This window comes from Equus asinus, chromosome 4 (genome assembly GCF_041296235.1).
Source record: "Equus asinus isolate D_3611 breed Donkey chromosome 4, EquAss-T2T_v2, whole genome shotgun sequence".
Taxonomy (NCBI): domain Eukaryota; kingdom Metazoa; phylum Chordata; class Mammalia; order Perissodactyla; family Equidae; genus Equus; species Equus asinus.
In genome coordinates, this window is record NC_091793.1 from 24,005,400 (window position 1) to 24,029,261 (window position 23,862).

Here is a 23,862-nt window from a genome sequence, read left to right on the forward strand (position 1 = left end):
AAGTGGGGTACAAGCACAACATTACAAAGTCAGTGAGGCTTAGAAAAAAGTGGCTATCTTGCTGTCCACGATTCTGGGAAGCTGGGCAATCTTGCGAAGAGTCACTTGCACAGAAACAGGCCTGGGCCAGCGTCGCTTCCTCTTTCTGCCCCTCCGTTTCCTAACGACGTCAGCATAAATAGGAAGCGTGAGAGGCGCTCTGCCCCCGGGAGACTCCAGCAGCAGGCTGGTCTGTCCAGCGCAGAGAGGTATGGCCCGGCTTTCGGGGGCAGGCTACGGGTGGGGCGGGGAGGGGGGGCCGCGTGGGCAGCCTGGGATGGAAGGGCCAGGGAGGGCCTGGGGTTGAGTGGGCAGGGGAGCTCCAGGGTCTGGGGAGGTTAGGGCTTGGCCACTCAGCCAGGCATTGGAACTAGGGGGTGGAGGACAGAGCTCTGGACTCAGATATCTGTGCTGTCCCCTGGTTTGCCACTGAGATGTTGTGACAGTGAGAATGTTCCCCCTCCACTTTGGGCTTCTATCTCCCTATCTTTAGGATAGGGTATTAGACCTGACAGTCCCTGACACACGGCTTTAAAGGTGTATGTTTGTGTGTGTGGAGGTACGTGAGTACACATGAGGGGTGTGGGGGCAGAGGAAGAGGGATGCAGAAGGTGGTACCTGGAGATCTGCTCCATTCAGACTCAAAGCTCAGTGTGGCTCGGTAAGCTCAACTTAGGAGCTAAGAAGGGTTGTCTCTTGCCCAGATGACCTTGTCCAAGGGCATTGACTGTCCTTGAGCACCAATCATTCTTTTCCCCCCAAACATTGTATATTGACCTTGCACCCTCTAACTCTGCTAAATTCACTTGGTTCTAATAGCTTTTTTGGGTAGGTTCTTTAAGGTTTTCTGTGTACATGAGTATCATCTGTGAATAGAGGCAGTTTTATTTCTTCCTTACCAATAGGCATGCATTTTACTTCTTTTTCTTGACTGATTGCGTTGGCTGAGACCTCCAGCAAATGTTGAATAGCAGTGGTGAGAGTGGACATTCTTGCCTTCTTACTGATCTTTGGGGGAAAGCAGTTGTAGCTTTTTCATAGATGTCTTTTATTGGGCTGAATAAATGCTTTCGTATTCCTACTTTACTGGCAGGTGTTTCGTTTTTCTTGTATCATAGATGGGTGTTGAATTTCGTCAAGTGCTTTTTCTGTGTATATTGAGATAATCATTTGCTTTTTCTCCTTTAGTCTGTTAATGTGCTAAATCACATTGACTGATTTTCAAATGTCAGACCAACTTTGCCTATCTGGTGTAAACCCCACATTATCCAATTGTCTTATCTTCCTTATATATTGTTCGATTCAACTTGATAATATTTTGTCATGGATTTTTATGTCTACATTCATGAGCAATATTGATCTGTAATTTTTTTTTCTTGTAGTGTCTTTGCTATAAGGGTATTAACGGCCTCATAAAATGAGTTGGGAAGTGTTCCCACCTCCAAGTTTGTGTAGAATTCGTATTATTCATTAGCACTCATTGGTGAAGCCACCTGGGTGTGGCATTTTCTTTGTGAGAAGGTTTTTAATTATAAAGTCAACATTTTAAACAGATACAGGCTTATCCAAAATTTCTAATACTTCTTGAGTTAGTTTTGACAATTTGTGTCTTTTAAGAATTTTTTCCATTTTATCTAAGTTGACAAAAACATGGGCATAAAGTTGCTTGTAATATTTTCTTATTATCACTTTAATGTCTGTAGAATCTGTAGTGATGCCTGCTTCTTTCCTGATACTGGTAATTTGTGTCTTCTCACTCTCTTTTTTTTTTTTCTTGATTAGCCTGGCTAGAGGTTTATAAATTTCATTGATTGAAAAAAGAAAATAGCATTTGAATTTTCTCTAATTATTCTTGTTTTCTATTTCATTGACTTCTCTTATTTTAATTATTTCCTCCTTTTACTTATTTGTGTTTAATTTATTCTTTTTTTCTTGCATCTTAAGTTGGCAGTTTAGATCATCAGTTTTATACCTTTCTTCTTCTCTGAGATAATCAATTAAAGCATAAAATTTTTCTCTAAATACTGTTTCTGCTGCGTCCCTTTTCACTTTTTTCAGTTCAAAATATTTCTGATGTTTCTTGTGACTTTTTCTTTGTCCCAAGGCTTATTTAGGAAAATCTATTTTCCAAATATTTTGGGATTTTCCAGGTATTTATCTATAATTGTTAGTGACCTCTAATTTGAACAGAAGACACTATATATGATTTCAACTCTTTTAAATCTATTTAGTCTTGTTTCCTGACATAGAATATAATATATCTTGATGAATGACCACGTGGACTTGAGAAGATTGTTTATTCTGTTGTTGCTGGTGAATATTCCACAAATGTCAATTAGGTCCAGTTGGTTGATAGTATTGTTTTAGTCTTTTCTATTCTTAGCAACTGTTTCACCAATTACTGAGAGAGGACTGTAGAAATATCCATCTATAATTCTAGATTTGTGTATTTCTCATTTCACTTTTTTCAATTTTTGCTTCATGTCCTTGAAGCTCCCTTGTGAAGTACATACTTATTTTAGTTTGTTATGTTTTCTTGATGAACTGACCCCTTTTGCATTATGAAATGTCCATCTTTGTCCCAGATAACAATCTTTGTTCTGCTGTACGTTGATATTAATAAAGCCACACCAGCTTTCTTATAATCAGTATTTGCATAGTATCATGGTATAGCTTTTCCTATCACTGTACTTTTAACCTTTCTGTGACTTTGAAGTGGTTTCTTAAAGACATCATTTTGTTGGGTCTTGTTTGTCTAAATCTGTATATCCAGTCTCATAATCTGTGCCTTTTAATTGTAGTGTTTGTGCCATTTACACTTATAATTGTCATAGCTATGGTTGTTTTTAAGGCTATCATCTTGCTGTTTTTCTTCTACTTGTCCTATATGTATTTTATTCCTTTCTTCCTCTTTTCTTGCATTCTTTGGCTTTAATTGAACTTCTTTTAGGGTTATATTTTATCTCCTTTATTGGCTTGCTTTATTTAAAAAAATTTTTTTAGTAACTGCTCTAAAATAGTATTTCTCAACTGAAGCGATTTTGCCCCTTAGGGGACATTTAGTAATGTCTGGACAGATTTTTGGTTGTCACAACTGGCAGAAGAATGGAATGCTACTGGCATCCAGTGGGCAGAGGTCACAGATGATAGTAAGCATCCTGCAATGCACAGGACAGCCCTCCACAATAGAGAAACCCTGCTGTACGTGTTCAATGGGCAGCTATAATTTATCATAGTTTAGCTTCAAATTATATTTTACGATTTCACATGTAATGTAAGAATTTACATCAGAATATTTCCACTTCCTCCTTTTGCCTCTGAGCTATTGCTGTCACATTTTTACTTCCATAATATTATAAGCCCTATGATGCCTTGCTGTGATTTTTGCTTTAAATAATCAATGATCTTTTAAATTAAAAAGGAGAAAAAATAGTTTATATTTACCCATAATCATTTTTGGTGCTCTATCTCTTTATGTAGATTCACATTTCCATCTAGAATCATTTTGCCTCATCCTAAAGAGCTTCCTTTAACATTTCTCATAGTGTAGGTCTGTTGGCAATGATTCCCTCAGCCTTGGTTTGTCTGAAATGTCTTCATTTCACCTTTGTTGTCAAAAGATATTTTCACTGGATATAGAATTCTAGGTTGGCAGGGTTTTTTTTCCACTAGTACCTTTAATATTTCCTTCCATTGTCCTGTGGTTGTCATAGATTTTGATAAGAAGTCGGCTATCAGCCTTACTTTTGTTACTATGTATGTAATGTCTTTTTTCTCTGGCTGCCTTGAAGATTTTCCTTTTATCACTGGTTTTCAACAGTTTAACTACTTGCTACTCATTAGTTAGCAAGTTCTTTCATTTTTTTCTAATTTTTTTTAAGTTATACATCTTACTTTGTACATACAGAAGAGTACAAAAGCTTACAGTTACCATTTCAGAAAAATAATAAAATGAACATGTGGCTACGCATCACTCATGTTAAGAAATGTATTCCTCCCACAAATATGCACTGAGAATTGTTCTAAGTAATGAGATGCATCAGTGAAAAGAGAAGACAAAAAATGTTTGCCCTTCTGGAACATGTGGGGAGAGAAAGATGATGGAAAGAAATGGAGCTAACGGAGAGGGAGAAACAGCAAACACAAAAAATAAGTGTTGTATAGTGTGTTAGAAAATAATGTGTGCTCTACTGGGTAAGGAACACCAGGGTTTGGAGGAGGCAGGAGGAGGGTCGAGGTATGTCTCACTGAGCAAAGAATTGAAGGAGGTGAGGCAATTAGGCACATGGATATTGAAGGGAAGAATGCCCCAGTCAGAGGGAACAGCCAGAGCAAAGGCTCTAAGGGAAGAGCATGCCTGGAGCGTTTGAGGAACGCTCAGGAGGCCAGTAGGGCTGGAGCACAGTGACCTAGGAGGGGAACAGCAGGAAAGGAGACAAAGAAGAAATAGGGGGCAGATTTTGTAAGCCATTGGAAGGACTCTGCTTGTATGCTCCCTGTAATGGGAGAATCAGTGCCTAGTTTTTATCAGAGGATTGACATCTGTTTATGGCTTCCGTCTTGTGAATAGATGGTGAGGGGAGGTGAGGATGAGAACAGGAAAATCTGTTAGGAGGCTTTCCCACAATTCCAGATGAGATATGATGATGACTTGGACCAACGGGTTGCCAGTAGGGATGGAAGGAAGTGGTTGTTGGCATGGGCGAGATCCTGGTCAGAGTAGACAGAACGGGTGGATGGGGCTTGGGGATGCTGAATGCAGACAACTCTGAGGGAGTTTACTGAAAAGATGGGAAGAGAAATAAGGTGCAAGATGGCGGGAGAAAGTGGGACCAAGAAAAAGTGTTTTTTAAAGATGGAAGAAATTACAGCACTGGTGTAAGCTGATGGAAGTAATCCAGTAGAGAGGCCCAAACTGATGCTATCGGAGAGAGAAGGAGGGGGGATTTCTGGAGCTGTGTCCTTGAGGAGGCAAGCATGGGTGGATCCTGTGCAGTAGTTGGGGGGGTGGCTTTGGACAGGAGGATGGAGAGTCCATTGGTGGCAACAGGCAAGGGCACAGAGTGTGTGGGTCATGAGACGTCTGCAGATGCTGGTGATGAGAGCCTGTGGGGCTTTCTGATGAGTTTTCCCAGGGAGGGAGAAAGCAGGTGGAGGCTGAGAGTGAGAATGGGTGCAGTGGAACTGGAGGTGTAAGGGGAGAGGAGCAGGTGTGAAACCACCTCCCAGGAGATGGGAAGAGCAACTGGACCAGGGCAGCGTCGGGTGGGGGGTCTGGCAACACGTCTGGATCACTGTCAAGGATTTAAAGCGAGACCAGTTGATGTGGTTTATTTCGGGTGTGCAGGGACAGCTAAGTGGAGAGTTGGAGTCAGCCACAAAGTTGTGGTTTGCCAAGATGGAGAGACAGAGGTGGGAGGGCGTTGAGGACAGATACTTATCAATTTCTGTACCCGGAAACCCTGCTTCCTCCTTGCAAACCCCATCTCCATCACGTCCTCCTTCCTACCTCCTTTCCCAGGCAGGAGATAACTGCTGTGCCGAATTCTTTGTTAATCTTTCCCTGGTTTTTCCTTAAAGGGCTGCCTTTAAAGAAATGTATTGCTAAACAAGAAATTATTAATCGAATTCTGGAAAACTGGGATGCAATCACAGACCCGGCTGGTAAGGGAAGGACAGTATTCCCACTGTCGGACAGAGGCTCCCAGGAGAAGGAAGCCAGACAGAGTCTCTGGGTCAGGGACCAGCTCCAGCTCCCCCAGGGTTTACAGGAGCCCTCGTGGGGCAGCTGGTCCCCACGTGGTTGTCCCAGAGCCTGGGTGCGGGTGTGAGTTTTGTAGGTTTCAGAAATTTTGAGGAAGAAGAGAAGCTGAGACGCCTGACTCTGCTCTGCTTGTAACAGATCAGGGAAGGCCAGCAGCTCAGCCTCCTGCAGGGGAGAGGGAGCGCCCGGGCGACGTGGGAGGGGGAGCAAGCACACGGAGTCATGGTGTTGGCTGAGTGGGGCCCAGGCTGTGCTTGTGTATCCTCGAGACCTAGGAGACGAAAGGCTCCGTGTGAAGGAGCTGGATCCCCAAAGCCCACCCACCCAAAACACACGTGTCAACCCCGCAGCTGACTCTTCGAACACGCAGCACTCACACCAACACCGGGGTGACTGGTAGAAAGCTGCGGCTGAAGGGACCACCTGGGTCCACAGGAGGAGGCCCTCATCCAGGGTCCCAGCGGGGTCAACAGCAGGGCCGGGGGCCAGGCCTCCTACTCCCCTCCCGTCAAGGCCTTCACCCCCTCACCCCCTCACCCCAGTCATGTTCATGCAGAAGAGAACGGTGGGGGCCTCAGCCTGTCCCATCTCTTTCTCCAGTCCCTGGGGGAGAACAGCAGTGGGTGGAGGACAAGAGCTGCTGAGATAGGCCTGGCCTCCGGGACAGCGAGGACCCTCAACCCCACCCACAGCCAGAACCCACCGGTGCCAGCCCCCTATTCATCTGAAGCTGACACAGACATGGCGCTGACCCGGCGGCTGCTCCCCGTCGCCCTGCTGGCTCTGTGCTGGGGGCTCAGCATGGCAGGGGCCCAAGGTGAGCCTGAATGCTCCCTCTGCTTCTCTGTCCCCCTCCCCACTGCTGGGCCCCTGTCCTGAGGAAGCTCCCACACCCCAGCAGCTCCCATCTTCCCTCCCTCCCCCCTCCCTCCGCCCTCCCTTGCCTCGTTTCTTCTCTCTCTCTGATCTTCCCTGGCGTCTCCCTCTTCCTCCTCCCACACTCCTGCTCATTCCTCTCTGGCCTCCTGTAAACTCCATCTCCACTTGCATCCCTTCTCTGCCCACATTTCTCAGTGTGGCATTCAAGGCCTCTAACCTCCAGGCCAGCGGTTCCAGTCTTTTCTCTGCCCCTCCTCCCCCACCAGACACTCTGCTGCTCTGACGACGACCTTGACCGGCTCCCATCTCTGCGCCTTTGCTCCTGGGGGATCCTTGGTCTGGGGGTCTCTCCCTGCTTTGGCTCCAGCATCCTCCTCCTGCCTGGAGGCCCAGCTGGGACGCTCCTTGGGCTCCCGAGGCCCGCGAACCCTCCTCCCCGGGGGCTCCCAGAGAACTTGGCTTCTCTGATGACCGCGGGAGCCACAGTCCCTTCTCCCACCATCAGGCCCGGCAGCTGGCCAGGAGACCTGGGTGGGGAGGTCCAGGGAAGGGCTCCGCCACGCTGCCTCTTAGAGGGGCTTTTGTGCCTCTCTTCCCAGGCTGCCCCGAGGGTCCGGGCAGGGCCTGTGCCTGACGCACGTCCCGTCCTGGGGTGGGACGGAGACCTGGTCCAGGAGCAGGATGCAGCTGGGGCTCAGGGAACGCTCTGTGATCGACCAGAATATTCTGTTTCTCTCCAGACAGGAGGGTCCGCAATCAGGACCCTCACACACACAAAGCCCCCGGCCCCGCCCAGGGCCCCTGGGTTCTCTGCCTCGCTGCCAGGAGCCTTGACAGGACTCTGGGAGACCCCCCAGTGCCAGGCGCCCGGGAGGGGCAGGGAAGGGTGGTGGCAAGGACACCTGGAAGGGAGAAGTGTGACCCCTTCCTGTGTCCCCCTGGTCAGGGACCATCCCGCTGCAGACCCTGAGCTGCCACAACGACTACACCAGCCGCATCGTCTGCAGGTGGGCGGACACGCAGGACGCCCAGCGGTTCATCAACGTGACTCTGCACCGCAGGCTGAATGAGTGAGCAACACCCCCGGGGGCCCGAGGGCAGGGAGGGGCCCCACCATGTGGGGCTGTGCTGGGTGGGGGGCAGAGAACAGAGGAGGGGAGGCACCGCCTGGGAGCTCCTCCTCCGGCGGGCGGCCTGCCAGGCCCAGGTGCTGGTGTCTGATGTCGGGGTTTCCCGGAAAAGCCGTCTACACTAATGTGGTTGATGATGGTGATGGTGACAGTCTTATTTCATCACAAATTAACGAAACCGCCCCACGGAGCGTGTCTCAATCCACTGTCATTGTGAGACAGGCAGGGCCGCGATGTGCCGCCCAGTTCACAGAGGAGGAGGCTGACGCCCTGGAGGTGAGGTCCCTCCCCCGGCCACACGGTGGGCGAGCCGCTGAGCGGGACCAGTGCCCTGTGTCTGGCCTGCGGGTGGGCTCTGTGTCTCCCCGAGGCCCGGCCACCTCCAGGGTGTGGGTCTGCTCCTCTCTCCTCACGTGGTCTCCTGGGCACATGCTGTGTGGGAGGAATCCTCACACCATTCCGGGTTTGGGGAGAGTCTCGCTCACCATAACAGAGACCATTAAACAGCCAGCGTCACAGGGCGCCCCCCAGAGCCGGCTCCTCAAACCCCCAGCATCGCCCCTCAGCTCTCTCTCCTGCTCTCTCAGGGGCCTCCATGCTCCTTCTCCACTCTCCTGAGTCCCTGCTCCACCTTCCCTCCTCTGCTGTGACTCCTCCTCCTGCCCTGAGACCACAGACACCCCCAAAGGAGAAGCTCCCGGGCTCCTTCCATGTTCACCGGGCCCCCCATATCGGCCTGCCTCCCTGGATCTGGCTGTAGGATTTCCTGTTCCTGTCCCTTCTGAGGCCTCAGCTGGGGTCCCATCTGGTCTTGCTGCTCAAGGACATTGCTGCCACCCTGGTGCCCACTCTCCCTGTGTGGTGGATGGGCCTTCCCCTGGGATCATCTCCAATCACTGAGCCCACGGCCCCGACTGGCTTACAGATGCTGCCCAGGGCTGCAGGTCCTAGTGCCTCTTGACCCCCTCCTCCGGCCGGGCCTGTCCTCTGCTTCCCTTTGCATCAACACTACACTGCCTTCTCCCAGGTACCTCCCCTGAGCCCACTCTGATTAAGGATGTCACCCCTACCCTGGCAGCCAGCTTCTCTGTCAAGATCACCTGTGACCTCGTGTGGCTGAACCTGAAGGTCATTCTCTGTCTTCTTTACTTGACCCGTCAGCCTCACCTGGCACAGGTGAGCCCAGTGTTCTCCACTCGACCTGTAGGACCGTCCCATCCCAGGTGGGCCCCGTGCCTCTCCAGCCTCCGGAGCTCTTTTGCTGGCTCACCCCGGTACCCGACCCTACACCGTGGGATGCTCCAGGGCTCATGTCGCCTGCTCACGCCACCCTCCCTGACCCCCCCATTTCAAGTTGCACCCTAGCACCCCCTTCCCCGCGGTGCTGTTGACGTTAGGTTTTCTCTGTTTGAAACATGACATATTTTATTCACGTGTCCCGTGTGTCTCCCTCCACCAGGATGTGGCTCCGGGGGCAGGGATTTCTGTGTGTTTTGGTCACTGGCCCTGGACAAACTCTCGCACGTGGTAACACTCAGTAACATCTGTGAACGACTGATTCTTCTTCACTTGAGGCTGACCCGTGTCCTCTCCTGGCAGGGACCCCCCACAGCCAGTGGCCTGCCGTCTCAGTGATGACACGTCCTGGTTAGATGACTCTTGTCTCAGCTGTGTGCCCAGAAGTTGCGTCATTCCCTACAAGTTTTTCGCCCTTGCTGACAGAGACTACTTCTCATTCCGACCAGACAGGCCTCTGGGAGCCCAGCTCAACATCAATCTGGCCCAGCATGGTGAGGCCTGGGGGCCCTGGCCAGGGGTGGTCCCCGTGTGGACAGTGGGCCCTACGGGTGGCTGGATGGCAGGAGGCGGGCCAGGGAGCGAGCGTCTTCCAGGGGTGGAGACCCTGGCTCGGGGTTGGGTTTGGTCTCCTGGGGGAAGAGGACGTGGTCTCCTTGTGATGGGGGCGTTGGAGCAGGTACAGCGTGAGGGGCCTGGTCAGAGGCGCCTGCCCCACCTCACCCTGGCTGCTCCACCGCCTGCCAGGACACTGCCTGCCAGCACTGAAGGCGTCCCTTCCAGAACATTCCTTCCTATGCAGTCATAAACTATATCCTGAAAACTCTCCTATTAACATGATTTCATCCAGTCTCTACAACAACCCATTGTATAGATGAGGCACTTGAGACCCAGAGGGATGACATGACTTTTCCAGAGTGCCCCCGCTGGGCAGTCCTGACAGTGATGGGTCAGACGTGCCAAGTGCTTCCTGCACTGCAGAGACGGAGGTCACCCCCTGGTGGCCCTCGCTGAGTGGCCCCAATGTGTGTGCCACGTGTGTACAGCGGCCCATGAAAGCCAATGGTCTTGAGTGGGTGTCGGTGATCATTTTATATAATTAGATTTTATTTGACAATAAATTAGAAAGAAATATAACCGACTCTTCAAATTGTTGCATTCAAGGTAACAATTTCTTAGAATGAGGCTAAATTAAAAAGACGAGTCATATAAAAGTTACGTTGACGGGGGCAAAAACCACATGTGTTGACACGGCAAAAACCACATACGTTCCTGGCCTTTAGGAGACACTGCTGGTTCTCACGGAACCCTCAAAACAATACCAGATTAGTTGCTATTGTTGTTGCTATTTGACTGGTGATGAGACGGAGGGAGGGAAGTGAACACCCACAGCCTCTCAGCGGCTGGTGGCAGAGCTGAGATTCAAACCCAGGAAGGTCTTAATTTAGCGCCGGAGGGCACAAACCCTGGGCCACCCTGGGCCACCCTGCTGTCCTTGCAGGTGTCAGAGGGGAGGGGGCTCGGCCGCTGTTTCCGGCCTTTCTTCATCCCGGCAGCACGAAGCTGTTGCCTGGAAGAGGGGATGGGCGAGGCCGTGGTGCGTTCATTTCAAACAATGTCTCAAAATGTGTGTTGGATGGTGAGAAAGAGGACGCTCCAGCTGGAGCTCAGGTACAGGCTGGAGAGGCCAGAAGCACCAGGTGTCCTCTTGAGTGATGGCTCACTGAAGGCGGGTGTGTGCCACGTGCTGAGGGGCAGGGGGCAAGGAGCCCTTGGGGGCTCAGGACGGGCTTCCCAGATGAAGAGCTTCCCAGGGAGAGCTGAAGGGTGGAGGGAGGAGAGAGCAGGAAGAGTGCTCCCGGCAGAGGAAACGGAGGGTGCGAAGGCTGGGAGAGCCCGGAGGGTGAGGCAGGTTAGAAAAGCGCTAATAACTGTGTCCCGGGAGCATCAGGGTCAAGAAGTCCGGACAGCGGGAGGAAGGAGAGGGGAGATGCTTCTGTGCCCTGCAAAGAGGTTAGAGGTCACCCTCTCTCCAGAGATCAGTTAACTTCTGTATGGTGCTGGATCGGAAGAATTTTAGGCTTTGCAGCCAGATGGTCTCAGTTGCAAATCCTCAACTCTGCCGTTGTAACGTGAGAGCAGCTGTAGAAAACACGTAAACGTGTTAGCTGTGTTCTGATAAAACTTTAGTTTGCACACAATTTTGAATTTCATTTAGTTTTGACGCGTGGCAAGATATTTTTCTGATAAAAAGAATTGTGACAAAATATAAAAATCCATCCTCAGCTTCAGGCCACACAACAAGCTGTGGGCCAGATTTGTCCCTTGGCCGTGATTTACCCACCCCTGCTCCAGAGGGTAGTGTGGGAGCCAGTGAGGGAGCGTCCCATGGTCCGATGAGCGAGGAAGCCCGGAGAGGCGAGGGCTACAAGGACATGGGTCCAGGGTGGGAAGTGAGAGCCAGGCTGGATGAGTGAGCCCATGAAGCAGTGTGAAGATTCACCCTGGAGGGAGAGGATGAGGTACAGCCCCGATGAAGGGAACATGGAGGAGCAAAGCATAGTTAGGGAAGAGAATCCATTCATTCACTGATGTCCCACCACTGGGCATCTACATTTGCCAAGAGAGCACCGAGCAGCAGGGCAGCATCCTTGTCCCCATGGAGCTTACAGTCTGGAAACCAAGGAAGGCTTCATGGTGGAGGAGACCTGCACAATTTAGGAATGGGGGGAGCATTGCCTTCTGGAACATACCGTGAATCAGCCAGTGGAGCCTGGAAGTCTGCTGGGACTCCTGGCCGGGTAACAGAGTCGAGCTGGGGTGAATGCCCCTCTGCGGGGAGGGGCTCATTACAGCTCCCGGACAGAAGGGGTCAGGGGGTCCACACTGTGCGATTCCACGGACCTCCCGTGCCACCTGTCTAGAGTCACTCTCCTCGGCCCCCATCCGCACAGTGACCCTGCAGAGGCGGTGGCTGCAGCTTACTCACTGCTGGGCCCCAGGGTGCCACACACGTTCTGACGGGGAACAATCCCAATAATAGTGACAGTGGCCTTGCGAGCAGCTCTGTTGTCCTGCAAGCTGTACCGCGTGCAGACACACCAGCGTCGCTGTGTGACACCCCTACCCTGGAACGTGGACGCTCTCCCGTTCACACAGGCGTATGGAGGTCCACGGAATTCTCTCTGATCTGTGCTCACCCGGCCGGCAGGTTCAGGCTGACGTTTAAGCCCTGGGCTCTTTGGCCCCACGGCCCGTGGTCTCTCTGCGATGAGTCTGATGGTGGCCGCTGAGAGCCGGGCATGAGCGAAGGAGGGAGTGAGTGAGGGACTGTCTCCCCTCCCAGGGGACAAGGCCCAGCCCCGGGACCTCCAGTGCTTCTTCGACGGGGCCGCCGCGCTCAGCTGCTCCTGGGAAGTGAGGACCGAGGTGGCCAGCTCGGTCTCCTTCGCCCTCTTCTACAGGTCCAGCCCTGACGCGGGGTGAGTGCCCCCTCCTCTGTGCCCTCCCCTCCTCTGGCCGTGCCCTCTCCAGGCCTCCTCCTGGGTCTGGGGGCCCCAGCAGCAGCCTCAGCTCATGCCGAGGTCTCATCTCCCCCGTGGTCCCCGCCTCCCCCCGTCCTCACCTCCGCTGTGGTCCTCAGGGAGGAGCAGTGCTCCCCAGTGCTGCAGGACCAGCCCGGCAGCCCCTACATCCTGCACCGATGCCAGATCCCCGTGCCCGACCCCAGGACCCACAGCCAGTACCTCGTCTCTGTTCGGCCAAAGGAGGAAGAGAAATTTATCAAGAGCTCAGAGAACAGTGAGTTTGCCCCCAGCCTTCTGTGCGAGGGTCTTGGGACAGCTCTGTCTTATTGTGTAACCCAAGTAAACTCAGGGCTCCTCACGGCCCAGTCTCCACGTGCGTCACTTTTAACACAATGCAGTCCAGCAATGCAAACTGAAGTCATTCTAATCATTATTTGAAGTTCTCAGAAAATACGTAAGTGATGCAGTTGATAACATGCCAGAACAATTCTGAAAATACTCCCCCCATTACTTCTGCTCTGTGTTCTCTTCTCAGCCTGCAGTGTCTGGACCTCTGAGCCCCCCCACTTGGTCCTAATTGCCCTCTGCACGTCACCCCTCAGATGTCTGTGGTCATTCCATCCCTCCTATGCTCCAAGGTGGACGCTCCCTTGTCCGTCCTGTCTGCTGTTCCGCTTTCCCCGCCATCTCTCTAAATGATGAGTCTGTTTTTCACTTGTCCAAGCCAGAGACCTTGGGATCACAGCTTTCTCTCAGATGCCACGTCCAGTCCACCAGCAAATTCTGCCACCTGTGCCTTTGAAATGCACCTAGAATAGGCCCATCTGTTTACCACCTCGCCTTGGTACAAGCCACCATCTCTCTGGATCCCGGATCCTCACCCCTGGCTCCTCCCAGCCCCCCCTTACCTCCTAGCCTTCCCTTCAGCGTCTTCCCAATCCAGCAGCCTGTGGGACTCTCTTAACACATTATCAAATTGTGCCCCTCCTCTACCCGAAACCTTCCAAATCCTTCCATCCTGCACAGAGCAGCAGCCGAAGTCCCTGTCACAGACCTCCTCCCCTGTCCTGCTCTCTTCCTGTGCCCACGTTAGCAGCGCAAGACAGACAGTAGGCCCTCAAAGTGTGTTGACCAATGTCCAAACATTCCAGAAAGTACAGGCCTTCCCCCATCTGCTGTCTGCTCTCTGTTCTTTGTCCCCCTCTTCCTCCAGGGTCCTCCCTCGCTCTTCTACCTGCCGTGGGTCTTCCTGGGATGGGGGTGGGGAGGAGAGGGGTGAGGCTGGCGGTGGGGACGAGGGGGATGGAAGGAAGGCGTTTCTCCTTCTTGAGGCCTTTGAAGGAAAACAGGGATAAAAAAATAACAATGTAGGTAAATATGATATTATTATTATTGTTCTTATTGTCTCTGCCATCCGTTGAAGACCCCAAAGAGAAGAGAGCTCTTACACTTGTGTCGCACTTTAATGTTACAGAGTGTTCCGTGCTGTGTCCTTTTAATTGTGAGGGCTGAGCCTCTGGGCACTGGGTCAGGCAGCGGGTCTGCTGGACAGACCCAGGCTGGAGTCTCCGGGTCGCCCCTAGATTGGCGGCCTCGCTAATGCCCGGTGTCTGTCCCCGTAAACGGGGGCTCCAGTCACACGAGAAAGAAGGCGATCAGCCTTGGAGCCCAGGTCTGACTCTGGAGGCTGCCTCCTTCTCCATTCGGAGATCCTGCCTGGCCACCCCTCACCCTTCCGGAAAAATCCTGGAGCATTTCCTGCTGCAAAGAACTGGAAGTCTTTCTGTTTCTGCACGGCCTGAAGCCTGAGAGAGCTCCGACCTGAGACAAATGAGGCCAGCCCTGAGGAGGAAGGCCGCTCTGTCCTGTCGGACCCGGTGCACAAGCTCCTTCCCCTCTGAGCCCAGCAGTCCCCGTGACAGCCCGCTGGTCAGTGGGCAGAAAGCCCACTCTTAGCCCACTCACATTCACCCTTCTCTCCCGTGACCCTCACACCTGACTTGAGGGGAGGCGGCAGAGCAATGGTGACCGTGGTCTTTGTTTCACAGTGGAGGAAGCTGAGGCTCAGAGATGGGAGGCAACTGGATGAAGTCACACAGCAAGTGCAGAGCCCTGGCTAGAATCTTCCGCTTCTGTGTTAGTTTCCGGTTCTTGCTGCAACAAATGACCACAAACATAGTGGCTTAAACAACACACACTTTCTCTGACAGTCCTGGAGGCAAGAAGACCACAGTTGGGCTAAAGTCAAGGTGCTGGCAGGCCTGCACGCCCTCGGGGGCCCTGGGGCAGAATCCATTTCTGGGCCTTTTCCAGCTTCTAGAGCTGCACTAGCTGGCCCTGGTGTCAAGTGGTTAGGATTTAGTGCTCACCACCACGGCCCGGGTTCATTTCCGGTCAGGGGACCACACCACCCGTCTGTCGGTGGTCATACTGTGGTGGCTGCGTGTTGCTGTGATGCTGAAAGCTATGCCACCAGTATTTCAAATACCAGCAGGGCCACCCATGGTGGACAGGTTTCAGCAGAGTTTCCAGACTAAGACAGTCTAGGAAGAAGGACCTGGCCCCCACTTCCAAAAAATTGGCCATGAAAACCCTGTGAGTGGCAGCGGAACATCATCTGATACAGTGCAGGAGGCTGAGAGGATGGCGCAGAAAGACCGGGCAGGGTTCCGCTCTGCTGTCCACAGGGTCAGTGGGAGCGGAATGGACTCGACAGCACTGATGCCACGGTGGCATCTTCAAATCTCTTCCTGCTTCTGCCTCTCTGCCTTCTCTTTGTAGTCAGACCTCCCTCCTGCGTTCCTCAATCAGAACCCCTGTGATTACGTTGAGGGCCCACCTGGATAATCCAGGATGATGTCCCCATCACAAGGTCCACTTTGCTGTGTAAGGTAACAAGCTCCGGCGGCAGGACCCGGATTCCGTAGGGGCTGCTGTTCAGCTTCCACAACCTCTCATCATGGCACGTCCTGAGGGTCACCCTGAGGGGGAGTGGACACAGGACCACCCGAAAAGCCTGACCTGTGTCCAGGACTAATGAGGGGACACATGTCCTCAGTGAGTGCCTCTGAGTTCCCTCCTGAGAGTCTGCACTGCGTCCCGTCTCAGGAGGACAGGCGCCCGTCCTGTGCCCAGCAAACCCACGTGGGCAGCAGCAAGGACAGGCTGGAGCCATGGGGGAAAGAGGTCCTTTCCGGGGCCAGGTGCTCGGCCTTCTCTCCTTTTGAAGGTGGCGTAAAGGCAAGTGTCTGGGAGAGACGCTCTCAGAGCGATGACCCCAAATCCGCCAGGTTAATTCAGAGTAAAAGGCCCAAGAGGGCCAAACTTGGTACTTCCACTACCACAAGTAACCAGGAACCCAGCCACGGCGCCACTGCCCAACAGACAGCAGTTTACCTCAATACCTCCCGGGGTAGGGCTGCCCAGCCGAGGAAAGATGCTGACGCCCCACTGGGGGCACAGAGACCCCGAGACAGGTGGGACCAGGGTCCTGGGCCAGTGGAGGTGGCACCAGTGACCAGCATGGAAGACAAGGAATGTTCGATCGGAGGGATATTAGGAATAATCTTCCCTAAAAGTGTCCCTCCCTCCAGTCCAGATGGTGCCCCCGACACTCAACGTGACCAGGAGCACAGACGGCTATGTCCTGCTCTGGAAAGCGGAGGAAATGATGTACAAACACATAGGCCACACCTTCGAGGTCCAGTACAAGAAAGACACAGCCTCATGGGAGGTGAGGGCCTGGGCCCCGGGAGGGGCTGGTGTGGGAAGGGGCTGGGAGACAACACGCAGGAGGGCGACACCTGCCAGGTGCCTGGCTCCCAGCAGGTGACCTGCAAGAGGAAGCCACTGGGACTCGGTGTCATGACCCCAGGTGGTCAGCAGGTCACCGTCCCATCCCTTGGTGAAGGAACTGAGGCTCCCGGAGGTCATGTGACTTGGCCAAAACTAACACAGCCGACTCAGAATTGCAAAGGGGGCATAGACACCAGGGTGGGGAGGGCGGAGGGACAGCTGCATGAAGGGTTTGCCAAAGTCATAAAGGGGACAGTTCTTCAGAGGAATCTCACCTGGACTCAGACGTGCAGCTGGTAGAGCAGAGCAGCTTCTGTGGAGTCAGGCAGGGCCCCGGCAGGGGCTCCGTCTCCTGCCCCCACCACCAGGCAGCCCTCGGGGCTGTGTCCACAACCTGGGGCTCCACAGAGCCCAGATCAGAAACCTGGCAGCCAGCCCCAGCCATTTAGTCTGAAAGTGGGAAACTGAGGCCAGGAGGGGTGGGTCAGTGGTGGAGCTGGGAGTGGGCCTGGGCTCCTGAGCCCCGTTCTCAGAGCCCAGAGTCCAGGCACCCTGCATCGCTTCCTGGGGAGCCAAGTGTGTGCAGGCTGCCCCGGAGGAGCTGGGAGGTTGAGGGGTCTCCAGGTGGGTGGATGTGTGACTCCTCGGGGTTTCTGGGCCTCAATGTTGTCACGTGTCACAGGGTGCGTTGCGGGAGATGCAGCCCAGTCCTGGACAGTGCTGTCCCCCGTGGGGCTGGGCTGGTCCTCCATGGTGGGAGTGACATGGGGCTGCGGCTCCAGCTGGGGACTGACAGCTGGCAGCCAGGCTGGGGTGTGGGGCGGGAGGGGCTGGCTGCTGGGCCCTCGTGCACCAGGCAGGCTGCCTCACCTCGGCCCGCCTGCTCACACACCTGCACCCACAGGACAGCAGGACAGAGTCGCTCCAGAACGCCCACAGCATGTCCCTGCCACGGCTGGAGCCCTCCACCAAGTACCAGGCGAGAGTGAGGGTCAAGCCCACCCCCGGGAGCTACAATGGGATCTGGAGCGAGTGGAGTGAGGAGTGCTCCTGGGTCACTGAGTGGGGTAGGTCTCCCCGGCCACCTCTCCCCCCACCCCTGGTGCAGCCCAGCTGGGCAGAGGACAGGAGTGATACGGACACAGAGATGTGACCCGGCCCCACCCAAGCATCCTTCCCTACCACCTGTCACTAGTCATTGGAAAGGGACGCCTGGTGAGCAGCACAGGCTTCAGGTGAGGTCCTGAGAGGCAGAGAAGAGCAGGTTTCCCCATCACTCCTCCCTCAGACCAGACCTTAGCCCTCTAATAATATGGCCCACAGTTTCATTCGCTGTTATGGCAGCCACTGACCCAGTGACCTCTCAGCCTGAGTTCCTGTTGCCATGGCAGCAAACAGCAGGAGCCGCAGACTGAGGCCTGGGACCAGAGGTTCCGGTCTGATTTCTTCACCTTCCCCACTTCCCTGCTCTGGCTGCTTTTGTTTCTCCCTCACATTTCCCCACAGGGGCCACCCGGAGACAAGGCAGGACTAGGTCCCCGAGGTGGCTGAGGAAAGGATGGAGGAGGTGGGGAGCAAGCACCCCAGTCCCAGGCAGCCCGAACATGGGAGAAGCCCCAGGGAGAGGGCCACTGTCAAGAGGAAAGGAGGGCTGGACATCCGGCCCCGGGGAAGGAGAGCCGGGGAAGTCCTCCATGATTGTCATAGGCTGCAGTTATTGTCCTCCCCACAGCACATCCTGCTACTGGAAAGGCTCTCCCCACGGTGCCCTCCCCAGCACTTGAACGTTGCATGGGGTGCAGACCAACACCCTCTTCTTGTTTGTGTCCCTCCTCCTGCCCCTTTTGCTCCCCCCTGAGACCCTGAGCTTTGGGACCCCTGAGCCTGCACAGACCGGGTTAGGGCACTGAGCATCCACCTCCTGAGCCTCCAGCCTCTCCCTCCCGAGATGCTAACGCTCCTTTTCCCCACTTCCCGCCGGGAAGAGCTGTCCGTGTGGGTCCTGGCGCTCATCATGGTCTTCGCCACCCTCGTCTTGCTCCCAGCCCTGCGCTTCTGCGTCGTCTATGGCTACAGGTAAGGGGACTCCATGATGGGGGTGCAGTCCCCAGGTCCCCAGGGGCTGCCAGGCACCCACAGCCGGCTCCCTCCTGTCCCTGCCCTGCCATCCACTCCCTGAGGGCCATGGACAAATCCCAGCCTCTCCCTGAGCTTCAGTTTCCCCTCTGAGCTTGGGGAGCATGAGCATGGCCCAGCGCCCCACAGGCCTCTGGCGGCTGTGACCTCCCCACTGTCTTTCCAGGCTGAACCAGAAGTGGGAGGAGAAAATCCCCAACCCCAGCAAGAGCCACCTGTTCCAGGTAGGAGCTGCCTGGGAGGGTGGCTGGGTGGGCGGGGCTCCTCTGCACCTGGCCCCTGCCCCAGGCCAGGTCCTCCTCCCCTGCCTGTGGGCTTGAGGGCTGGGGACTGGGCAGCCAGGGAAGGGGCGGGGAAGCTGCAAGAGCCAGGCCAGCACCTGCCAGTTCATCCCTGCCGTCCCGGGCCCTGCAGATGCCCAAGGGCCCTGCCCCCGGGGCTCCCGAGGACCAGGGGAGAGCTGAGTACACGGGGACAACAGGAGTGCAGGGTGGGCTCAGGGAGCAGCTAGTTCTACTGGGGATGGGCGGGGTCGTGGAGGCACGTGGCTTCCTGGAGGACAGGATGTCAGGGCTGAGCTCTGAGGGTCCGGGGTGGTGCCAGGTGGGAAAGGCTGCTGCAGGCAGAAGGTATGTGAGGCTGGAGACAGGAGCCCTGCAGGAAGGGCAGTGGGCTGGGCAGTGAGGCTGGGGCCACCATATGTGGCTGCGATGACCTCGGGGTGGGCATCCACGCGAGGGTGAAGTGGCCCTCCGGTCAGGAAGGCGTGGCCGGCTCTGCCCCTGGAGGGGCCCTGGCCAGTGTGGGGAAATGAAGGGTGAGCGTGGAGGCAGCATCACCCAGATCAGCAGACTCGAGGGAACTGGGGCCCCCGCCTCGGATGCAGAGGACCCAGGGAAGTCCCAGTCCTCTCTGGCCTCCCCTTCCTGGTGTCACAGGCTCAGGCTGGTCCTGACCAGGCTGAGATTCCTCCCATGTCTGGGGGCTCACTGAGGCCTCTGTCACCCCCTGGCCCTCCCCCCACCGTTGGTTTCTCAAAGGCCCCCACAGCCACAGACACCAATGTCCTTTCTCTTCCCAGAACGGGAGTGCCGGGCTGCGTCTCCCAGACAGCACGTGGACCCTCAGCAGCAGGAGCTCCCCACCCCAGGGGCCGTGGGGCGGCCACTTCCCTGAGCTGGAGAGGTGAGTGTCTGGGCGTGGGATCCCTGGAGGGGAAGGGGGACACCATCAGGCACATCGAGGGCTCAGAGGAGGCAGCCTCGTGCCTGTGGCCCCTGAGGAGAGATCCTTGGAGGCTGGTGTGCACGACAGCAAGAGGTGCCCTAGCTGGACAGCGGGAAGAACCTCCTGATTCCCGGGTCAGGGAGGGACCTCAGACTTGACCTGAGGCGGGAGACTGGAGCAGATGGCTTCTCCCTGCCCTCCTGCCTTGACCTCTGGGGGTGGCCGAGGGGCTGCCGACCCTCATGGCATCAGCACACTGCCCCCAGCTCACCACTGACCCTCAGGAGAGGTGACTGCATGCCAGGGAAGCAGGAAGGAGGGAATGACCGAGCAAACACAGGCTCGCACTGCCCGGGGCCCTGATGCCGGGGCTGTCAAGGAGCAGAGGGTGCGAGGGTCACCCTGGCAGAGGACACCCTGAGCAGGAGCACGGGGGCTGGCAGGCGGGGTCCATGGGGACACTGAAGGGACGTCCAGCATCCCCTCTGGGCCTGCCCCTGTCCTCGCCCTGCCCTGTGCTCCCTGTGAGCCAGGGTGTCTGCCCCCACCCCGAGCCTGTAGTGGGCCTGAGGTGTCTGCCCAGGATGGTCCCCACATCTCTTCACCTGTTCTTCCCACAGGGTGTCCCCCATAGACTGTGGGCACAGCGAGGTGTCACCTGTCACCACAAAGGACCCTAAAGATGCCCAGGACTCACCATCTGAGCCTGACACGACTCTCGCCCCCTCAGACCTGCCAGCCGAACGGCCCTGCAGCCCCCAGCCGGGCCTGGCTGCCCCCTCGGGCAGGCCTGAGAGCCAGGTTTCTGGCTTCGACTTCAGTGTTCCCTACCTGGGGCCACCCCACAGCCGCTCCCTGCCTGACATGATGGGCCTGCTGGTGACCCCACAGATGGACATGGGCCAGAAGCCGCTGCCTTCAGGGTCCCTGGAGTACCTGTGTCTGCCGGCAGGCGGGCAGGTGCAGCTGGTCCCGCTGTCCCAGGCGATGGGACAGGGCCGGGCCCAGGATTTGGAGAAGAAGCCCAGCCCTGGGGCTGAGGGGAGTCCCTCCTTGGAGTCCGGGGCAGACCCCGTCCCTCCCGCACCTGGGCTGATGGTGGGCGGTCAGGGTCCAAAGGACAGCCCCGCAGCTCTGCCCACTGCCTCTGGGGGTCCTGCAGACAGCAGCATGGCCTTTCGTTATGTCACCACGGCCGACCTGACCTTCACCCCACCCACAAGGGCCCCGTCTGTCTCCCAGGCTCCCCGTCTGGGGCTCCCCTCAGACCAGAACCACAGTGTCTGTCCTGGACTGGCTGGTGGGCCCCCTGGAGCCCCGGCCCCCGTGAAGCCAGAGTTTGAGGGCTATGTGGAGCTCCCCCCGACCATAGGCCAGATCCCCAAGTCCCCTCTGGTCAGTCCTACTCCTCCTGCCACCAGCAGCCCTGTCCTGAGCCTGGGGGATCGCCGGGCAGATGCTGCCCCAGTCTCCCCACATCCCAAGGGCCTCCTGGTCCTGCAGCAGGTGGGCGACTACTGCCTCCCCTTCAGCTTTGGTGCCCGCCCACTCCCCCTCCAGGCAAGCCCTCCACTCGTGGAAGAGGGACCTCCGACTAAGATCCCCTGGCCCAATGCCCTGGCCCTGCCAAGTGTGAAGGACCCGGTGTCACTGCTGGAAAGGCATCAAGCCACTGCTGGACCCACCATCACCCGGGGGTGACAACAGGCCTGGAGAGTTGCGGCCGTACCCTGCCTCAGCTGAGCCTCTGGGTCCTGCCTTTCTCCTTGTTCCACCCCTTGGCTCCTTCCCCGGAATTTTCTGTATATCCAGAGGAGCCCACAGTGGTGAGAGCAGCGGTTCTCAAACTTTCTCGCACCCCAGCATCACTGCAGAGCTTGTGAAACCCAAAGGTTTTGATTCAGTAGGCCCTGGGTGAGATCTGTGAGTTTGTCTTCCTGCCATCCCAGGTGATGCCGATGGTGGTGATCCGGGGACCGCACCCTGAGGACCCCCTTGTGTAGCAGAAAGCGCTAACACAGCACTTTCCCTCTGCCCACCACTCACGCTGGACCCTTGAGTATCTCTTGAATGATGCAGGTGCTATTGTCGTTCATCGCCCACATCTGCATTGTCTAATTATTGTGTAGTGGGCAGGGATTGCTCGTAATTAAGATTAATTATGAGCAACTAATCAAGAGTTTTGATTCTTTGTTACCTTTTTATAGCTGACTTTTAGTTTTATTGTATTGCGGCAGGAAATGTAAAATTCCTACTCTGGAATTTCTTTGAAGTTTCCCCTGTGGCTAAGTAGATCCACTTTTATATATAAATTCCCTAGGAATAAGAGAAGAAAGCAAGAAAGGATCATCTCTCTTTATGTATTACATACGTGTTATGTTATATTATATATTATACACTTACAAATATACATAGTCACCTGTATAGTCTCACTTGTTAATTATTGTTTTATATAAGTTGTTTCCAGAGGCAGCAGACAGAAGAGGGCAGCAACCCTGATTCTACAGTGAGATAGTCTGAGTTCAAACCCCAGCTCAGCTACTTACTACCTTTTGGTGACTTCCTAACCTTCTCTGTGCCTCTGCTTTCTCATCTGTAAAATGGGGTGATAACCGTCAGCTCTTACATAATTTCTCTCATTCATTCACAAATATTTATCGAATGTCTGCTGTGTGCCTTGTACCGGGCCAGCTCCATGACTCCTTGCAAATATTTATTTTATTAAGTGATCTGCCAAATAGGAGACAAGTGTGTTGAATTTGCCAACTGGGATTTCGGTTTTATCAAATTCTCTTATATTTATAAGGATTTGCCTTACGGATTGCCCTGTGCTGTTCAGTTTAAAAAGGTTTGTGATCATTATATCGTCAAGGATTGCTAGTTTTTGCTGTTGTAAATATCCTTCTTTCTCCTATTTAATACTCTTGGCCCTAAATGTTGTTTAATCTGATATTAACACTACCACCTGCATTTTATTGTTGTTATTGTCATTAGCATTTGTCTAAGTATATCTTTTCCATCCCGGTATTTTCAACTTTCGAGTCCTGTCTTTGAGGGGGTGTGTCTTGAAAACAGGCGAGAGCTGTGCTCAAAAACATCCAGTCCAGTCTGAGGATCCTTGTCTTCATGGCTGCTTGCTTTTCTTGTGATAGCAAATAGATATTTGCTTTTTTGTTTTATTTCTTCTTTTTCACTTTCCTTGCTTTTGATACATTAATACACTTTAAAAAATATTGGCTTTATTTACAAAGGTAACACATAAACATAAAAATTTCAATTTGAAAGTTTGTAGAATAAAGATGTCTCAATTCCATCCCCTCCCCAGAGGAAGCCCTCTCGTGGGTTGCTGTGTGTTCTCGAAAAGTGTTCCTGTTGCATTTATAAACGGGAGCTTAGATTGACTACTTCCCTCTCCCCTCTACAAAACGTGATCCTACTCAGCGGATTGTTCTGGGCCTTGCTTTTTTCAGTTACTGTATCTTGGAGATCTTTCCACAATAGTCTGTCTTTTCAATGACTACAGTCTCCCACCAGATGGGCGTGCCGTGGCTCTTCCATCCCAGGCAGTAACGAAGGGAGCGTATTGTTGCCCTTCGCGTGGTTTCTTTTTCTGGAAGGCAAACAACGTGGCAATAAACATCCATGTACCTATATTTTAGGGCATGTTTCCCAAATAATGCTAGAAACAAAATCGCGAGGTCAAAAGGTGTGCATTTTTCGCTTTGTTCCATATTGTCTGAAAAACGATTTCCCACCAAAATGGTGTCTCGCCATTTTGATCTTTACATGGTCAAGAGTATGAGAAGACAAGCCACAGACTGGGAGAAAACCTTTGAAAAAGACCCATCTGATAAAGGGCTATTATCCAAAATATTCAAAGAACTCTTCTAATTCAACAACAAGAAAACGGACAACCCAATTGAAAGACGGACAAAAGAGCTGAACGGACACCTCACAAAAGAAGTTGTGCAGATGGTAAACGGCCACACGAAAGGATGCCCCACGTCATCTGTCATTAGGGAATGACAAGCTAAAACAGCAGTGAGACCCCGCTACACACCTATCAGAA

The 23,862-nt window shown here is 54.1% G+C and overlaps 1 protein-coding gene across 2 annotated transcripts; it reads left to right on the forward strand.

Moving 5' to 3' along the window:
* Positions 1-119: 119 nt before the first annotated feature.
* Positions 120-22,215, forward strand: LOC106837636 (cytokine receptor common subunit beta-like). Of its 2 annotated transcripts, XM_070506932.1 has the most exons (13): positions 180-248; positions 5,620-5,703; positions 6,404-6,620; positions 7,629-7,752; positions 9,412-9,602; positions 12,455-12,590; positions 12,752-12,909; positions 16,229-16,368; positions 17,335-17,497; positions 18,416-18,506; positions 18,733-18,790; positions 19,648-19,751; positions 20,414-22,215. In XM_070506932.1, the coding sequence occupies exons 2-13, from the start codon at positions 5,683-5,685 to the stop codon at positions 21,492-21,494; spliced, it is 2,484 nt and encodes an 827-aa protein (XP_070363033.1). In that variant the 5' UTR covers positions 180-248; positions 5,620-5,682; the 3' UTR covers positions 21,495-22,215. The 2 variants fall into 2 exon arrangements, with proteins under 2 accessions (XP_044636140.2, XP_070363033.1); XM_044780205.2 differs by lacking the exon at positions 5,620-5,703 and having other exon boundaries at positions 120-248.
* Positions 22,216-23,862: the final 1,647 nt, after the last annotated feature.